Source organism: Lynx rufus, unplaced genomic scaffold (assembly GCF_022079265.1).
Source record: "Lynx rufus isolate CCGP_SWC_20201006 ecotype Redwood Valley unplaced genomic scaffold, mLynRuf1.p SCAF_1, whole genome shotgun sequence".
Taxonomy (NCBI): Eukaryota; Metazoa; Chordata; class Mammalia; order Carnivora; family Felidae; genus Lynx; species Lynx rufus.
The window spans coordinates 95,016,585-95,032,583 of record NW_025814823.1 but is presented as its reverse complement, the minus strand read 5'-3'; the positions used below and the strand labels follow the sequence as shown (position 1 = coordinate 95,032,583).

The following is a 15,999-nucleotide window of genomic DNA, read 5'->3' as shown; positions in this document are numbered from 1 at the left end:
TAACCGGCTGAGCCACCCAGGCGTCCCGTTTTTTTTTTTTTTTTAATCTTGACTTTTCTACTCTTGGCTGACACAATCAAACCCTACCAAAGTGTCATATTAAAACAGTCTACCTTGGACCCTGTACAAGGCAGGTAACCTGTCCGAAATTCTAGAAACACTTCCATTACAGTACATTGACCATTAACAAATGTCCTGCACAATGCCAAGTGCTTTACATGCGTTCATTCGTTTAATCTATTAAATCCTTCCAATGACACCCATCTGCTAGCCAACACCACTAATGCTCAGAGAGACTAAGTGACTTGTCCAAGATCACAAAGTTCGTTAGTTCTAAAGCCAAGACTTAAGCCCAGGTCGTTATGTTCATGTTCTTGACCAGTTCATGTTCTTGACCAGTAACACTCAGCCTCATTCATAATCCAGATCCCAAGAATGACATCTCCAGCAAGTTTAAGTTGGCAGCTTTAGTATTCAAACAGCCTTGTTTCCTCCTATTTGTGTCGTCTTTGCTTTGTGGAGAAAAAAAATCAAAGCGCTGAAAATAATCCAAAGAATCACCTGAATTTCACAGTATTAGTGAAATTTTAGTGGGAGATCCACTTCCCCATTTTGTGGTTTTGATGCCTTGTGAGAGAGCAAAGGAAGATGGGATTAGAAAGTCGGAAAATAGAAATGTTTTGTCTGGTTTCAGAAGAAACTCCTTAGACACTCGGTTTCCAGTCTAATTAGAAAGAAAAGCTTTAAAAAAAAAAAAAGGAAAATAAACCATGTAAATTTTGCTAAAACTTTGCCCACCTGAAATGATCATCACCTTTACAAAGACAGTGATAGTTCGAACACGTGAAAACACTGACCCACATTTCAGTATATGGCTTTTAAAAGTTATCTCATCATGACTCCCAATCTAGACTTCAATCCATGCTATGGAGGTAGCATTCCCATTGGTGGTGCCGTGTCTAAAAGGGTACAGCAGAGAAGGATCAGAGATGCCAGGGTTCCCACTGACACAAGGGAAAATGAAGCTATTTCTCCTCTAAAAAATGTGAAATAGAACGAACTTCATGCTCGTTCTCCCTTTTCTACCTGTGATGGCATCACAACAACAATTTAAAAAATGCATCAATTTCAAAGGTGAGAGAACTGGAAGTAGATTCACCCACAGACAACCACAGTAAGCACTATTTCAATATGTGAGTTTTAAAACAGCTTCTGAACTGAGGATATTAAGCAGCCAGGAAGCTGCCTCTACTTTGGCATGATCAGTCATTAACTTCATACATCTTGAAGTCCATGGCGCCTCCTAGTACCTAATCTTCAGCCTGCCAGGAAAAAAAAAAAAAAGGAAAATAAAAAGGAAAAGGAAAGTTTGAGTTATAAACTCTGAGCCCATTTCCAAGGCTGCTGGCGGTTCAGTTTATTCTTAAGCCATCTGGATCACGTTATGCCCCAAGACAAGAAGAAGGCTCCTTCCTGCCGAGATAACCACAGAGAGTTCCCACTGCGTTTTCAGTATGGTCATCTCCATCGGGTGGGGCATGGCTTTGAGGATAAATTGTCTCCAGTGAGGGTTTTTCCCCTATTTGTTTTCTTCTCTCCTTAACAGGGATTACAGCCTGTCCTCTGTGGTTAGCATCCATGATGCCTGGACTATGATTGGTTCATTCATTCATAGTGCCTTGTAGGACTGTCAGCCTGGCATTCTGTTGCAATAAGATTTTCAAACAAGAAAAATTGGGTTGTTAGATTCCATTCACCCAAGTTGTTATGAGGATTTCAAGGAAATTGCAGGCTTGTCTTACTATAAAGGAAAATCAAGGGTTTATTTTTAGGGGATCCTACTCCGGGGGCTTTTCTTGGTGTTTTGCCATCTTTGTTAGCTCTCAGACCCAACACGAAACTCTCTCTGGCTCCGCGGCGAAGGAAATGTCCATTCTCCTTTTTGCCTTTGCATATGTCTCTAAAGGACACAGAGAGGCTTTGTTGTCTTTGTGGTCATCGGGTCTGCTTTACACAGATGCCTATTAATCACTTCACTATGGAGACAGACACATCCATCATATCACAGCAGCTCCGAAACAGGCAGTCCAGTGAACAGGGGTGAGAGGGGAAAGCACGCACTTAACCATTTCAAGGTCCTAGCTGCCAGGGGCTCCTATACTTAGCAAGGTAATTGGTGGGGATGGGAAGGGCTCCTCCTTGGTATTTAGCTCAACAGGTGCAGTGATTTTGTGTACTTTCGTTTGTGTGTCTTGTTGCATGCTTTGATAGAACAGACATCTCCCAGCTTCTATAGGATGCAGGGGATAAGTATAGTGGAGAACAAGTTTTAATTTTAAAAAGTTATAGTAAACTCAGGCGGACTACCTATACTTCTGAGGCAAAGCTGTTGACTCTGAAGCCAGTAGTTTTTTCGAATAATGGAGTCAACGTCGAGCAGAGTAAGCTGAAAGTCAGCTTTCTCAGGCAAGACAACCCTTAGAATTGCAGGTAAATTAACCAAGACTTTCCTTCCAAAACTGGCTTGTCCACCATGTCTTTTTCAGTCATTCAAGGCTTTTCACAGCCTGCTTCCAAATGGTGATCAGCTCTCACTCGTCTGTTGCCTCTACAAGTACTCATGCATTCATTCACTATTTAACAGATATTTACCGAGCACCTTTATGCCTGGGAATTTAGGGGTATATCTCCCTCCTAGAGAAGAACAAACGTACAGTAATGTAAAGGTGATGAGTTAAGAGAGAGAAGTTAAGGTCTCTGGGGAACTTAGGTAAGAGCTAACCCAGTTGGAAGAAGTTGGAGAAGGCTTCCTCCTTTAAGCCGAGGCCTAAAGGAGAGGGTCAGAGGAGTGGGAGGTGAGCAGGGATATTCCGGACAGAGGGAAGAGACTATGTGAAAGTCCAGAAGCAAGTGAGAGGACGATAGCCAAGTGGCTGGTGTCTATAGCATGAGTGACTAGATGGGAGTTTGACTATCGACCATTATGAACACAGCTTTCACTTCCTTCCCTCTGTGCACTGGTTCTTACTGCTGCTTCAGCTGCCATCCTCCACATCCTTAAGGCCTGCCTCAAACGCCACTTCCTAGGCTGAAGCAGAAGCAGTGTATCTCTTGATGCTTCCAAACACTTTGGATGCTCACATGTGAGCACCTGCCCTCTCCCTTAACTGGATCGCAGGGTTTGTGCCTCCTTCACCTTTGTCTCTCCAAAACCTGGCACAGTGCTTTGGTCTGTGCTCAGTAGATGCCTGCTGAAGGCACCAAGAACATTACAGTCCAAGAGGGCATCTTTTCTGAGGTCTGCTGTCCCAGAGCCTGGCACTGGGCTTCCAGGGCAGACTAGGCAATTGTAGAGAACCCAAGAGAAGGGCTACCGGAAACCTTATTATATATAACAATCTGGTGTTTGAAATTTCAATACGCCTTCATGTGGTCATCGTGGGAAAAGTCAGAATTGTGTTGGACTTCCTTGAAGTTTGTAACTGTTCTTATTTTAATTACATTTTGCAGGGCCTGGAGGGTGGGGTTGTTCATAATCTTTTCATTGCTTCAGCCTCCAAAGAGCTTAAAATTGCCCCTCTGAGACCTCCCTCTGCAACCCTCCAGCATCTAAAAACTCTCTCACCTCAGGGGGAAAAAAGTGAAGATTCTATCCTTTCTCAGTTCTGCCAATTTAAGACATGATTTCAGAGAAATCTCTAAGCCATTGTGTGCCTTGCTTCCTGCAATAGGAAGGTGGAGAGAATAACCATTTAGCACCTCATGACTGGTGAGAAATAGTTGGTGGTTAATGAATCAATGCAAAGGCTGTTTCAGATACTGTTTTCATTACATGCCCCATTTTCGACTGGTGAGAGTAAAAGGCCCAGGGGTTGGTAGAGGAAGGCATTTCAATGCCCCAGGATAGAGAAGCCAACTCTTATTGGTCCTCCTATTTGGGGGGGGGGGGGGTGCGGGGAGCGAGATACCTGGAGATGGAGTATGCCACCCTACAAAGGCCCCTCCACTTCCCCAGGATTTCCATGCAACATCAGAAGCAATGATGTTCAGCCAGCTCCCTTTAAAGAGTTGTATTTGTTTTGAATTATTCAATTATTTAATTCCACCAGAGCACCCAGTTGTTACAAATAACTCATTTACCCTCAACATCTCTTTTGGAATTATCCCAGAATGGATTTCTTTTGATTTTTCAAATAGTTCCTCATTATCATTTTGAACATACACGGAGCACCTTTATAAATTTCTTTTGTCTAATGGATGTTAGTATTATTATATTCTGTTCTATGGATGGAGATCTAATGTGGTTCTGTGACTTCAGGTTATGGTCACTCCAAAAATGACCCACTGACTTTAGAGGCCCACTTAAAAGGGTCTCTACAATGTACTGCAAACCCATTTATTCAATAATCATTTATCAAGTGCCCAACTAAGATCCCTGGTGATAGTAAAGGTTATAAATGCATATAAACTAGAGTCCCTGCCCTCAAGGAGCTGAATCCAAGATTATTAGTCCACCAGAAGTCTATAATCACCGTGTTTTGTTCAACATTTCCCGCTTTTGTTGTTTTACTTACTTCACAATGCAGAACCTACAGGCAGTCCTGAAACAGAGGTATGTGCTCTCTTATGTTGCCTCAACACATCATCCCTTTGGCAGCATTTGGACAGCACAAGGTCTGGAGCTGGGAAGGACAGGTCCGCCCTCCTCCCCAGGGAGACCCATACATAACAAATGGGATGAAATGGAGCAGCTGTGACTATTACTCTTATGCCCTCAGTGAGCTACTAACCCACTTCTCTTCTGTGGCTTCTTTTGACCTTCAGATTTGTCCAGCCAACTACAGCATTTAAGTTCTTTCTTATTCGTCACTTCATTAGATTCTTGCAAGAACCCCGTAAGGCTTTAAGAGTGTGAACCCACGTTGCAAATGAAAAAACTGAGGCCCAGAGACGATAAGTCACCTGCCAGAAAGGTCACACAACAGCAAGTGGGAGCTTAAGACCCCAGGCCTTCGGAGACCGCTAGCGCTGGTTGCACCCCCACCCCTCTGACAAACCCAGTGTGTTTAGTTCTTGACAGTGACCAAGGTCACAAAGTTGATGCAATCGTTTCCATGAATGCCCCTTTGCCCTTTTCACGATATAAGCAGAAAGCTTTCAGTTTGGAAGGCATTTTCCAAGAATAACTTAGAACTTCTCTTCTTGACTGCGCTTTCAACTTAATCTCTGATCTATTTCCAACTTTGGACATGGGATTTCTGAATTTACACAAGCAGATGAGGGAAGCCACCTGCTTCATGGTAGTGATCTCAAAACTGAAGGGATGCGAGTTTTTTAAGGGCACTATTTACATAGCAAAATGAGATGGGGGGGGCGGGGGAGGGGTGAGACACCATTTTTCTCAAAGGTCAGACCCTACTTGATTTGTTAACAACCAAAAACTTGAACTCAAATGTTATTCCCTTAAAAATGTTCTTCCCAGTAAAAGAGCAAGTGCTTTCCATGAGATTAAGACAGTCAAGGACCTTCAGACATCAAAGAGGAATATTTGGGAACTAAAAGTAAAGCAGCCCTGGATAACCTTGAAACTTTTACATTTTTCCCAATTAAATAATGAATAAAATACATGGGACTGCTTTAGCCTTATTCTTCTTTCCCAGTTCCTCTCAAGCTGAGAGGCGATTTAAATTGTAAAATACCAAAGTCAACTGTAGATAACTACCTATTATAAGTATGCATTTATTGGGAAGACACAGCCCCATAAATAGTGTTGCCAAGAAGAGATCCATGAAATACCCGCTAAGAAAAATTTACCTAGTTCCCCCCACCCCCACCCCATGGGCGAGGTCTACCCTGTGGTTAAAATTCACTGAGATCACCAAGTCAATGAGGGAAATCAAACCCATTTTATTCACAGGTGTACATTTTTGTGCCATTGTATGTAGGTGGTTAAAAATGATGTTCAATAGAACACCAAACATAATCAAAACTGAAAGAAAATCAGTTGCTATTTCAGCATTACAACAAGGAAATGCAAATTTAAGGAAGAAATTTTCATTAGCACAGTTCCTCTGTGACTAGGTATTAAAACAGATTTGAATGCAAGGCACCTCACCGTTTGGGGAGCTCCACGATATAAAAGGTGTGAGTTATAGCTGAATCCCCTGCTGCTTTTTGCTTCTCCGTTTCTACCCCCTTAAAAGTTCACGAAGATAAATCTGGAAATATTTGAGAAGTGTCACATTTGGAAATTATTCAGAATCTTGCCATCTTACAGACTTTTTCCCTGGGGTGAAGTGCCTGCCCTGCCCTTCATTACCAAGGGCATTTGTTTAATCACAGAATCTTTGTTTCTCAAGAGATATCTGCTGCTTCTATTTATTCGCCCCTGAAGTCACAATCCTTTGTCACAGGACAATCATTTCCACAGCGACCAACTGTGATGTCACAACTGAGGGGAGGAGGAATGTTTAGAAAGAAAAGAGAAAGAGAATGTTCTTTTCAACAGGCAAAGGCTTCTGAGTTTTAAAACCAGGGCTTCACCAATCAAAATATTTTAGCAGAAAGATCCCATGACAAAGCTGCACTTCTTCAAGGTCTCAGCTGTGATGGTTACAAAGTATCTCAGCAGAAGTTGAAGGGTTGCATGTTGTGGGTTTAGGAAGGGGTAAGAGTTTCATTTTGCTTCATTCTAATTCCGTGCCAGCAATATCTGCCAGTAAAATACATTAAACATATTCCAGAAAGAGTTGATTTAGATGAAAAATGTTTCTCCTGAGACCAGAGAAGGTACATTTTCTGTCTTACTATCATTTCCATAATAGGAACAATGTTTATATTTCCTCAGCCCATGCAGTGTCTCTAACGTATTCATGTTCTTTCACTCTCCAGAGGCAGGAATTGAGGTATTTGAGATTTTGTTTTTAGCTACCGCATCAAGCACTTAAGATCTGACAATTGTGATGTGTATTCTCACTTGGTATTAAAAACTAAGAGCTTCAGTGTTTCCATTTGATTAGAGTTTCTCAGCTTGGTGGCTGATTAAGCAGGAACAGGGAGAAAGCAACTTTCTTCAAAAATACAGCATCTCGGTTAATGTAGTGTAAGATTATTGACAGGTGTAGTCACATAATTTTTATTAAATTGAAGAGATTAGCTCTGCTGAAGAATCTCACCGTGGCAGCAAACCCTAACTGTAATAATGAGACCTGACGCTTCTCAAACCCACTACAGGGCCCCAAATGGTCTTTTTCTTCCCCTTAAATATTCTTTCAGTTTAAGGAAGGGAAGAGCTTCATTCACATATTCAGCATATTTACCTGAAATTGAGTGCACATGGGTTTTTGTGGGGTTTTTTTTTTTTTTTGAGAAGGATGATACAAAATCAGCATAAACATTTGTAATGTGAGCTTTAACTGTTTTCTTTTCACTGTAAATGACACACGTGCTCTTTCCTCCAGTTGCCTGAAATGCAAACACAGCTTTTCTCCAGATAGAGGCCACAGGCCCCACAAAGAAGTCATAAGAAAAGACCCTGGAAGCCTAGAGGGTTGTGCCATTTGTTCATTTAACGGGCATAAAATTGTTGCCTCTTCCTCTCCCATACTCAAAATATCTCCATTAACCCAATGTTATGAGGGTAAGATGGAAAAAAGATGAAGGGGGAAAGGAGGAGGGACAAATTCTGGAAATGAAAAATCGTCATATTCCAGGGGCTGAAACAAAGTAGAAAGGGCATATACTTGACAGAGGTTAAAGCACTTTTTCAGAACACAAAGAAGCAACAAAGAAAGTCTATTTGCATACTTCACGGGGGGGGGGGGTTAATTAGTTAACGTTTGGCAAGCTGCGCCCCAAGACAAGTTGTGCAGAGGTGCTATTGTCACTTATTACTGTTATTAATTAACGGGGTGAACTTCAAACCGAAATAAGCCTCGCGGTGTGCTTTCATGTCTTAAAACCGTATGCGATGTCTATTGCAGGAGTGATTCGGGAAAGTTACCTCAAAGGCCATGACCAGCTCGTCCCCGTCACCCTCTTGGCCATTGCGGTCATCCTGGCTTTTGTCATGGGGGCCGTCTTCTCCGGCATCATCGTCTATTGCGTCTGCGACCACAGGCGCAAAGACGTGTCCGCCGTGCAGCGCAAAGAGAAGGAGCTCACCCACTCGCGCCGGGGCTCCATGAGCAGCGTCACCAAGCTCAGCGGCCTCTTTGGGGACAGCCAGTCCAAAGACCCGAAGCCGGAGGCCATCCTCACACCACTCATGCACAACGGCAAGCTCGCCACTCCCGGCAACACGGCCAAGATGCTCATCAAGGCTGATCAGCACCACTTAGACCTGGCGGCCTTGCCCACCCCGGAGTCCACCCCAACACTGCAGCAGAAGCGGAAGCCCAGCCGCGGCAGCCGCGAGTGGGAGAGGAACCAGAACCTCATCAATGCGTGCACCAAGGACATGCCCCCCATGGGCTCCCCCGTGATCCCCACGGACCTGCCCCTCCGGGCCTCCCCCAGCCACATCCCCAGCGTGGTGGTCCTGCCCATCACGCAGCAGGGCTACCCGCATGAGTACGTGGACCAGCCCAAAATGAGCGAGGTGGCCCAGATGGCGCTGGAGGACCAGGCGGCCACCCTGGAGTATAAGACCATCAAGGAGCATCTCAGCAGCAAGAGTCCCAACCACGGGGTGAACCTCGTGGAGAACCTGGACAGCCTGCCCCCCAAAGTCCCCCAGCGGGAGGCCTCCCTGGGCCCTCCGGGAGCCTCCCTGTCTCAGAACGGCCTGAGCAAGCGGCTGGAAATGCACCACTCCTCCTCCTACGGCCTTGACTATAAGAGGAGCTACCCCACGAACTCGCTCACGAGAAGCCACCAGGCCACCACTCTCAAAAGAAACAATACTAACTGCTCCAATTCCTCCCACCTGTCCAGAAACCAGAGCTTTGGCCGGGGAGACAACCCGCCCCCCGCCCCGCAGCGGGTGGACTCGATCCAGGTGCACGGCGCGCCGCCCTCCGGCCAGGCCGTGACTGTTTCGCGGCAGCCCAGCCTCAACGCCTACAACTCGCTGACGAGGTCGGGGCTGAAGCGCACACCCTCGCTAAAGCCGGACGTACCCCCCAAACCCTCCTTTGCCCCCCTTTCCACATCCATGAAGCCCAATGACGCGTGTACATAATCCCAGGGGGAGGGGTCAGGTGTCGAACCAGCGGGAAAGGCCAGGCGCGCGCTCAGCACGGCGAGGCCCTCCACTGCCTGAGTACCCACCAGACCAAGATGGCCGCGGCGGAGCAGAGGACGCTGGGTCCCCCTCGGGGATGCCGGGGGACTCTGGGAAATTGGGCCACGTGGTTTGGTGAAGGTTTGCGACGCGGGACTCACCTCCATTCTCGGACTTCACTCTCCCCGAACACCGTGCAACAGGTCGGACTCACGAAAGACTTAAATTATCATCACAAACATGAGCCAAAAGCACATAGCCACCCACCCCCCACCCCCACACGCATGCGCGCGCGCACCCGCGCACGCGCACAGGCTCTCACACCGACGCGCGCGCGTGCACCCACCCACACACGCGCGCGCACACACACCCACACCCACACCCACACCCACACCCACACACACACACGCGCGCGCACACACAGGTGAACGACTGCAACGTCTTTGTCCATGACCGCACCGGGCGCTGCCGAACAGGGCTGGCGTTCCACCTGCAAAACACAAATACATTTTTAAAAATCATGAAAATTCAAAAGACAAAAAAATAAAGGATTCATTGATAATTCTAACTCAGACTTTAACAATGGCAGAAGTTTACTATGCTCAGATACTGTGAAATGCCCACCAGTGTTACAGCTTTCTGTTATTAGCAGATTAATGCCATGTTGGGCAACTATGTCATAGATTTCTGCTCCTCTCTTTTAATGAAATAACGTGACCGTTAACGCAAGTAACTCTTTATTTATTGTTCACCCTTTTTTTTTCCTTAAGGAAAGGACTCTTCCACATACCATCCTATGAACAGCTCTTCAGAAAGCCCCTTGAAAGTTAAACTATTTAACGTGAAATCCATTAACTGGAATAATTGAGTTTATTTTTACAATAAATTCACTGAGTAAATAAGTTGGAGCTGGAATTCTGAGCTTTGTGTTTGGACTGTCTGATCTCTAGCTAAAGGAAAAAAGTTGACAGGGGAATATTTATTCAAATCAACCAGTTAATTTGCTGGTCAGGTCTCTGGCCTGTAACATGCAAAAAATTAATTAGCTTAAAAGTCCTTCCAGATCCTAACTTCGAAAGCAACCGGGAGAGGAACTTTTAGAATGACACATCCGCGTCCCATTTCTGCCAACATGGCTTTGTCAGTGGTTCCTACTTTCTGTGAAGGCACCAGCTTGTGATACCCATCTCATTTCACCTTGCATGTGAGACCGCAAACAAAATCCACTAAAGGTGTGAACTAATTAATACGCTGGCTGCTACTTTGCATAAATTAATGGTTTGCTCACACGGGTTTTTCGTGGGGTTACATCTGTGAATAGCCTCTTTTCCACATGTAAATTTGTGCCTTACACCCTGAGTTGTGTACACTTGTAAACTGTCGTTATGATACACTTCCCCCCCCTTTTGAAATAAATGCAGATATTTATTTGACCCTCCCTCCCCCCACCCCCACTCCAGCCCTCTGGAAGATTAGCATCTAGCAGATGGAAGAAGAATGTAGTGGTGATGGTAATAATCCTGCAGCCTGGGAGAGCTGGGCGGCACCACGCCCTCCGATTCACACTTCCTTCTAGTGCCAACTCCACCCACCCCTTGGCTGTGCTACCAAGCATGGCCCCCAGTGTTGTGGGTGGCAATACCCTTTCTCCCTCCAGCGTTCCCTCCTTCCCTTAGATTCTCAGATCATTTCAACATGGTGATATCCTCATTGGCCAGCAGAGAAGGGTCTAACATCCCAGCTCCTCATTTCTGCTGTGTCCTCTGGCTGGAGAGCACGCTGTGTGCGGTTGCCAGGCACCTGGGAGGTGTCTCCAAGCCATGGGCTCAGCACACACGTGCGCTGTACACAAAGAAATGACGTGGAAATAGATGCAGGCGGGCTGGTCCCTGCTATGATGGATGAGTAACTCCAAGTACAAAGCCAATCACAACGGATGCTGCAAAAACATTGACTGGGGTGGAAGATTTTTAATTTTTTAAAAACTTTCTTCATCCTTGTGTTGTTATTGTTTGTACGGGGGCGGGGTGGGAGGGTGTGTGCTCCCCCCTGGTTTTCATTAGCTGGAGCACACAGAGGGGACTTTTGTTTATCATGAACAAAAAAATTGTCAACATACTGTAAACAGTGAGCATTGTTTTGGGTTGTTGTGTTCTTAAACAGTTAAACAGTATATTTGGTGGCCTCTTTATTTCTTTTTATTTCCAGTTTGATCTTCTGGGTTTAGTCTTGTCTTTAAAAAGAAAAAACTTTCAAAAAAAGACTATTTTGGACAATTTTGAGGTGGCTGGTGAAAACGTGGTACCTCCATAATGAGAGACCTAGGTGTGTAATGAGGACACGTGCATATGGCCTTCCTTTCCTGTAAACATCCCTTGCAGCTTTGCTGCCGTGCGGGCTAGGTTTTTGCTGTTTTGTGTTGTCCTGTTTTTATTTTGTTTTGTGAGCGGAATCAATGTTCACCTGAGAATTCCGTGCCCTGAAACCATGAAGTCTTTTCTAGAAACTGGGATAATTGTTTTTTACCTTGACTTTTCTTTGGAAATGCAGAACTTACTTAGGAAAGCGATGGGTATACACCCCCCTGCTACCTTCTCCCCCACACTTGACTCCCAAGAGCATTGGCCACGCAGCACCCACTGTCTTGTCCCCCATGCGTAGGCATCATCGCCTCAGCCGTGTTACGGAGACCTGTGTCAAAACTTCCATCCCACATCCCCACAACTCCTCACTTGCTGTGTTCTCCCTGAAATGCCCACTTGTATTGAGCTGGTCTTTTGCATTTAAGCATTTCCTTCCCCCTTTTTTTTTTCCCCACTGCGCGTGGGGGGAGGGTCCATAAACCTGAGTGTGCCTTTGCTTTTCCACCCTTGCTAGACACTGGTAGATGCAACAAACTCAGATTTATATTTGTTGTAAAGTTGTAAAAATATTGTGACGTCACCAATTTTCCTTCCATCTCCACATCCCCTAACATCTGATTCATGACTTAATGTATGTTGTAAAATGGGAAGAAAAAAAAAAGAAAAGAAAAAAAAGGAAAAAAAAAGACAAAACAAAAAAAAACAAGGAAAAGGCTCTTTATGACTTAAAAGTAATAAAACAAGACTGTTCTACATTATCATTTGTGTCCTGAATGCTTTTATTTATCTCTTAATTTTCCCCTTTGGAACCCCACCCTTCTGGGGTTGGACTTTACTCTTCTTCCCATCTCTGTCGGGTTTCCAGAGCATCCATAACGATGTGGTTAGACCCATTTGTTTACAGTACTCACACCCTTCCCCCATCACCCACCACCACCCAAATTATTGATGTGTTTTCTCTGCCTGCACCCAGCCTGGAGCGGAGTTGTAGCAGAAACCGCCGGTAATTAAAAGGCAGAGCACGCATTGACTCCCTCTATTCATTTTACGCATTTTCTTTTTATGGGCTTGTTCATCATCAAACATTTATGGTAGGCTTGATAGTTTAAGAGATCAAGGCTAGGATTTTAGTATGTAGGGTCCACTAAAAATAGATCCTTGCACAGATGTGACTTCAGCCTTTTTACATATTAATAAGATGAAGGGTGCCGGGATTTTACTCCTTGTTAGCATTTCTCTCTCTTGGAACCCAGAAGACACGGTTGGAGGTATATCAGGACGCAGCCCTTGATTTTTATTTTGCAGAAAAGCATTGCGAAATGCCTAGATAAGGTTTTCCCCTCTGGAGTGTTTTTAAAACACTTATTTACATAAGTCCACAGCTACAGTATTTTACTTTTGACTTTCTGAAACAGTGTTTTAGGTCAGTCTGCATGTGGGAAGCTGCGGGGTGGGTTTCAGTTCACACGTATAGCCATCCAGTCACCTTTGGGTATTTCCAGTTACATTTCCCTTTTTTTTTTTAAGTTTATTTATTTATCTTGAGAGAGAGAGAGAGAGAGAGAGAGCACACATGTGCTCAAGCAGGGGAGGGGCAGAGAGAGAGGGACAGAGAGAATCCTGAGCAGGCTCTGTACTGTCAGCCCAGAGTCTGACTCGGGGCTCGAACCCACGAACCATGGGTTCATGACCTGAGCCAAAACCAAGAGCCGGTCGCTTAAGCAAATGAACCACCCAGGTGCCCCCGCCAGTTACATTTCTTGAATCCCATCCAGAGGGTCAAGCATGTCAGGCACACAAGTTGACTAGAATGTAGTTCTTGCCTCATCACTTACACGGAGAGATGGGCAGGCTCTTTGTAATTGCCCAGGAGGAAGTGGCCCTAAGGTTTGGGGCACAAGGGCTACATTTGAGCTGGTTCTTCAGAGAATGAGTTCTCCGGACAGCTAGACCAGGCAAACGGGATAACTTGTACAAAGTAGCCAAGTGTGCTGTGACTGGGAGACAAAAGGTTTAGGGGCCTTGAGCAGGGTCTTTGAGATGAACCTGCCAGAAGCAAGGCTGAGAAAGGGAAGAGGGGCCCGGTTACCATGCGCTAGGCTTTTAGCTGATGGGCCGCAGGGCATCTTTGGAGTAGATGAAGCAGGAAACACATATGTTTGTGCTTTAGAAATCTACCTGGCAGCAATGTGGAAAATGGATCAGTCCACAGAAAGTCTGTGGACCACCGGGCAATGCTCCAAATGGCATACCAAGTAGGTGGGAGCTCCACAAGCAAAATCTCCCATGTCTGACTTCAGATTCTTTAGAAAAGGGAATTGAATCTGCTCTTCGACCATCCCTTCTTTTGCTAAACTGAAGATCTTCCTTCTCCTTATGTGACCGACAGGTTTGCCCTGCCTGGCTGTCACTAAATGTAGAACTGAAAGCTAGTCTGAGTTTCATTTTTAATTTTTTAAATTAATTTATTTTGAGACAGAGAAACAGGGAGAGCACAAGCAGGGGAGGCGCAGAGAGAGAGAGAGACAGAACCCCAAGCAGGCTCTGAGTTGTCAGCACAGAGCCCATTGTGGGGCTCCCTTTCACAAACCTGTGAAATCATGACCTGAGCTGAAATCTAGAGTGAGACACTTAACCGACTGAACCACCCAGGCGCCCCTGACTTTCATTTTTAAAAAAATGGGGAAGCTGAGATCCACCAAATGAAAGGATTTGCCCATGACCCCAAAGCTGGCGATACAGCAGCTCTTCCAAGAACAAATTCATTGTCTCTTACCTCCATTCATTTACAACATTAGAACATTAGCCAGGAAGACATGATCCCCCTCACTCGGTCTCCCTCCTCTCAGGAAGCCCTTTGTACACACCTCCCCCTTCCCTGGTGGGGGATCCCAAATGCCTTCAACTGGGCTGAGTGGAGGGGGCAGGCTGGAGCTCAAATCACACGAGTTTGAAGCTGACAATCCCCTCAGTGCAACCTGACACCTGCTATGGTGGCTTTTGCCCCAGTCAGCTTTGTTCTGGTCTGGTGAAGAGGAGTCCCAGGCCGAACAGGTGCAGCCTGTGTTTTAGCCGGGGCCCCAGGGATGTCCTCGATCAGACTCAAGGAGTGCCTCCCATAAGCCAGCTTTTTAATTGTCGTGTTTACTCTCTCGCTTGCTTGCTGCAGGGTTAGTGGTGCCTGTAGGGTGCTTTCAGACTGCTGGCCCCAAGGAGTGGCTGTCCTGACACAGCCAACGAGCTAGGCATTCTATGGGGCCAGAGCTGGCATCTTAGACCTGCCTGCCTCCCTCAAGCGCCATGTCAAGCAAACACAAACAGGTCTTGTTGTTCAGTCTTATCATTTGGCAGAAGGCACACAAAGTACCCCAGAACCACAGCGCCTAGGTTTGAACAGCCTGAACAAAAGCTCTTTCAAAAAATTCATTCAGCAAGTCAAAGAAAAGTGATCTAAAAGGCACCTACATTCTCAGGCACTGGCATATTTTTTTTTGCTGGAGGCAAAGGGGTGAGGGGAATTTAAAAGAACGCCTTCGTAACAAAATAACACGATTAAGAGCATAATCCTCATCCTGGCTGAGCAGTGTGACAGCTGGGTGCATGCACCCAGTAACCCTTAGAAACCCACATCTCACGCTTGTCTTAAAACCAGGTGGTGTCATGTCTCTTGCACAGAATTGGGAAGGAAGGGCTCACATTTATTGATCGGGACCGCCAGACAGATGGGGATCTTCAATATTCCATTTAGAGTATTGTGTATCTTTAGTTCTAACCCCCCCGGGACGCCTGGGAGTGGGGGCGGTTGACCTCAACAGAGGGCTAGGCTGCACTGATGTGCATTAAATGTGGCTGGGCAGAAAAATGGGCAGATGTCCCTCTAGCAAATGGAAATGAAATTTGAGCAAATTAAGAGAGGCAGCTGAGTGGTGGGGAGTTCCCCATCCCTCCTCTGCAAACACATCCACACACACATGTGCCCACAAATGCTACCATGAGGCTTTTTTCCTCCAGAGTCTAATACCAAAAATGTCACGGAGGTCAGAACCCATGTTTGCTAAAGGTGGACCCTTTGGAAGTTCTTTCATCCCATTTCCTGGTACAACGTGGGCTTCACCTCAGCACTTTCTAGTTAAAATTGAAGTGTCACAGGGGTTCTTGGGTGGCCCAGTCGGTTAGGCGTCCGACTTCGGCTCAGGTCATGATCTCACAGTTCATGGGTTCGAGCCCCGCTTCAGGCTCTGTGCTGAAAGCTCAGCCTGCTTTGGATTCTGTGTCTCCTCTCTCTGCCCTTTCCCTGCTCGCATTCTCTGTATATCTCAAAAATAAATAAACATTTAAAAGAAAATTTTTTTTTAAATGAAGTGTCATAAACCGTAGTTTCAGGAATGGAAGCCAACACTTTGCAGAGGAGCC

The 15,999-nt window shown here is 45.7% G+C and overlaps 1 protein-coding gene across 1 annotated transcript in view; it reads left to right on the top strand.

Moving 5' to 3' along the window:
* SEMA6A (semaphorin 6A) overlaps positions 1 to 9,501 on the top strand; it is a 132,376-nt gene extending 122,875 nt beyond the window's left edge. Inside the window, exon 19 of the mRNA XM_047092957.1 lies at positions 7,983 to 9,501. Coding sequence (XP_046948913.1) covers positions 7,983 to 9,181 — 1,199 coding nt within the window. The 3' untranslated portion in view covers positions 9,182 to 9,501. The remainder of the gene's footprint in view (positions 1 to 7,982) is intronic.
* The last annotated feature ends 6,498 nt before the right edge of the window (positions 9,502 to 15,999 follow it).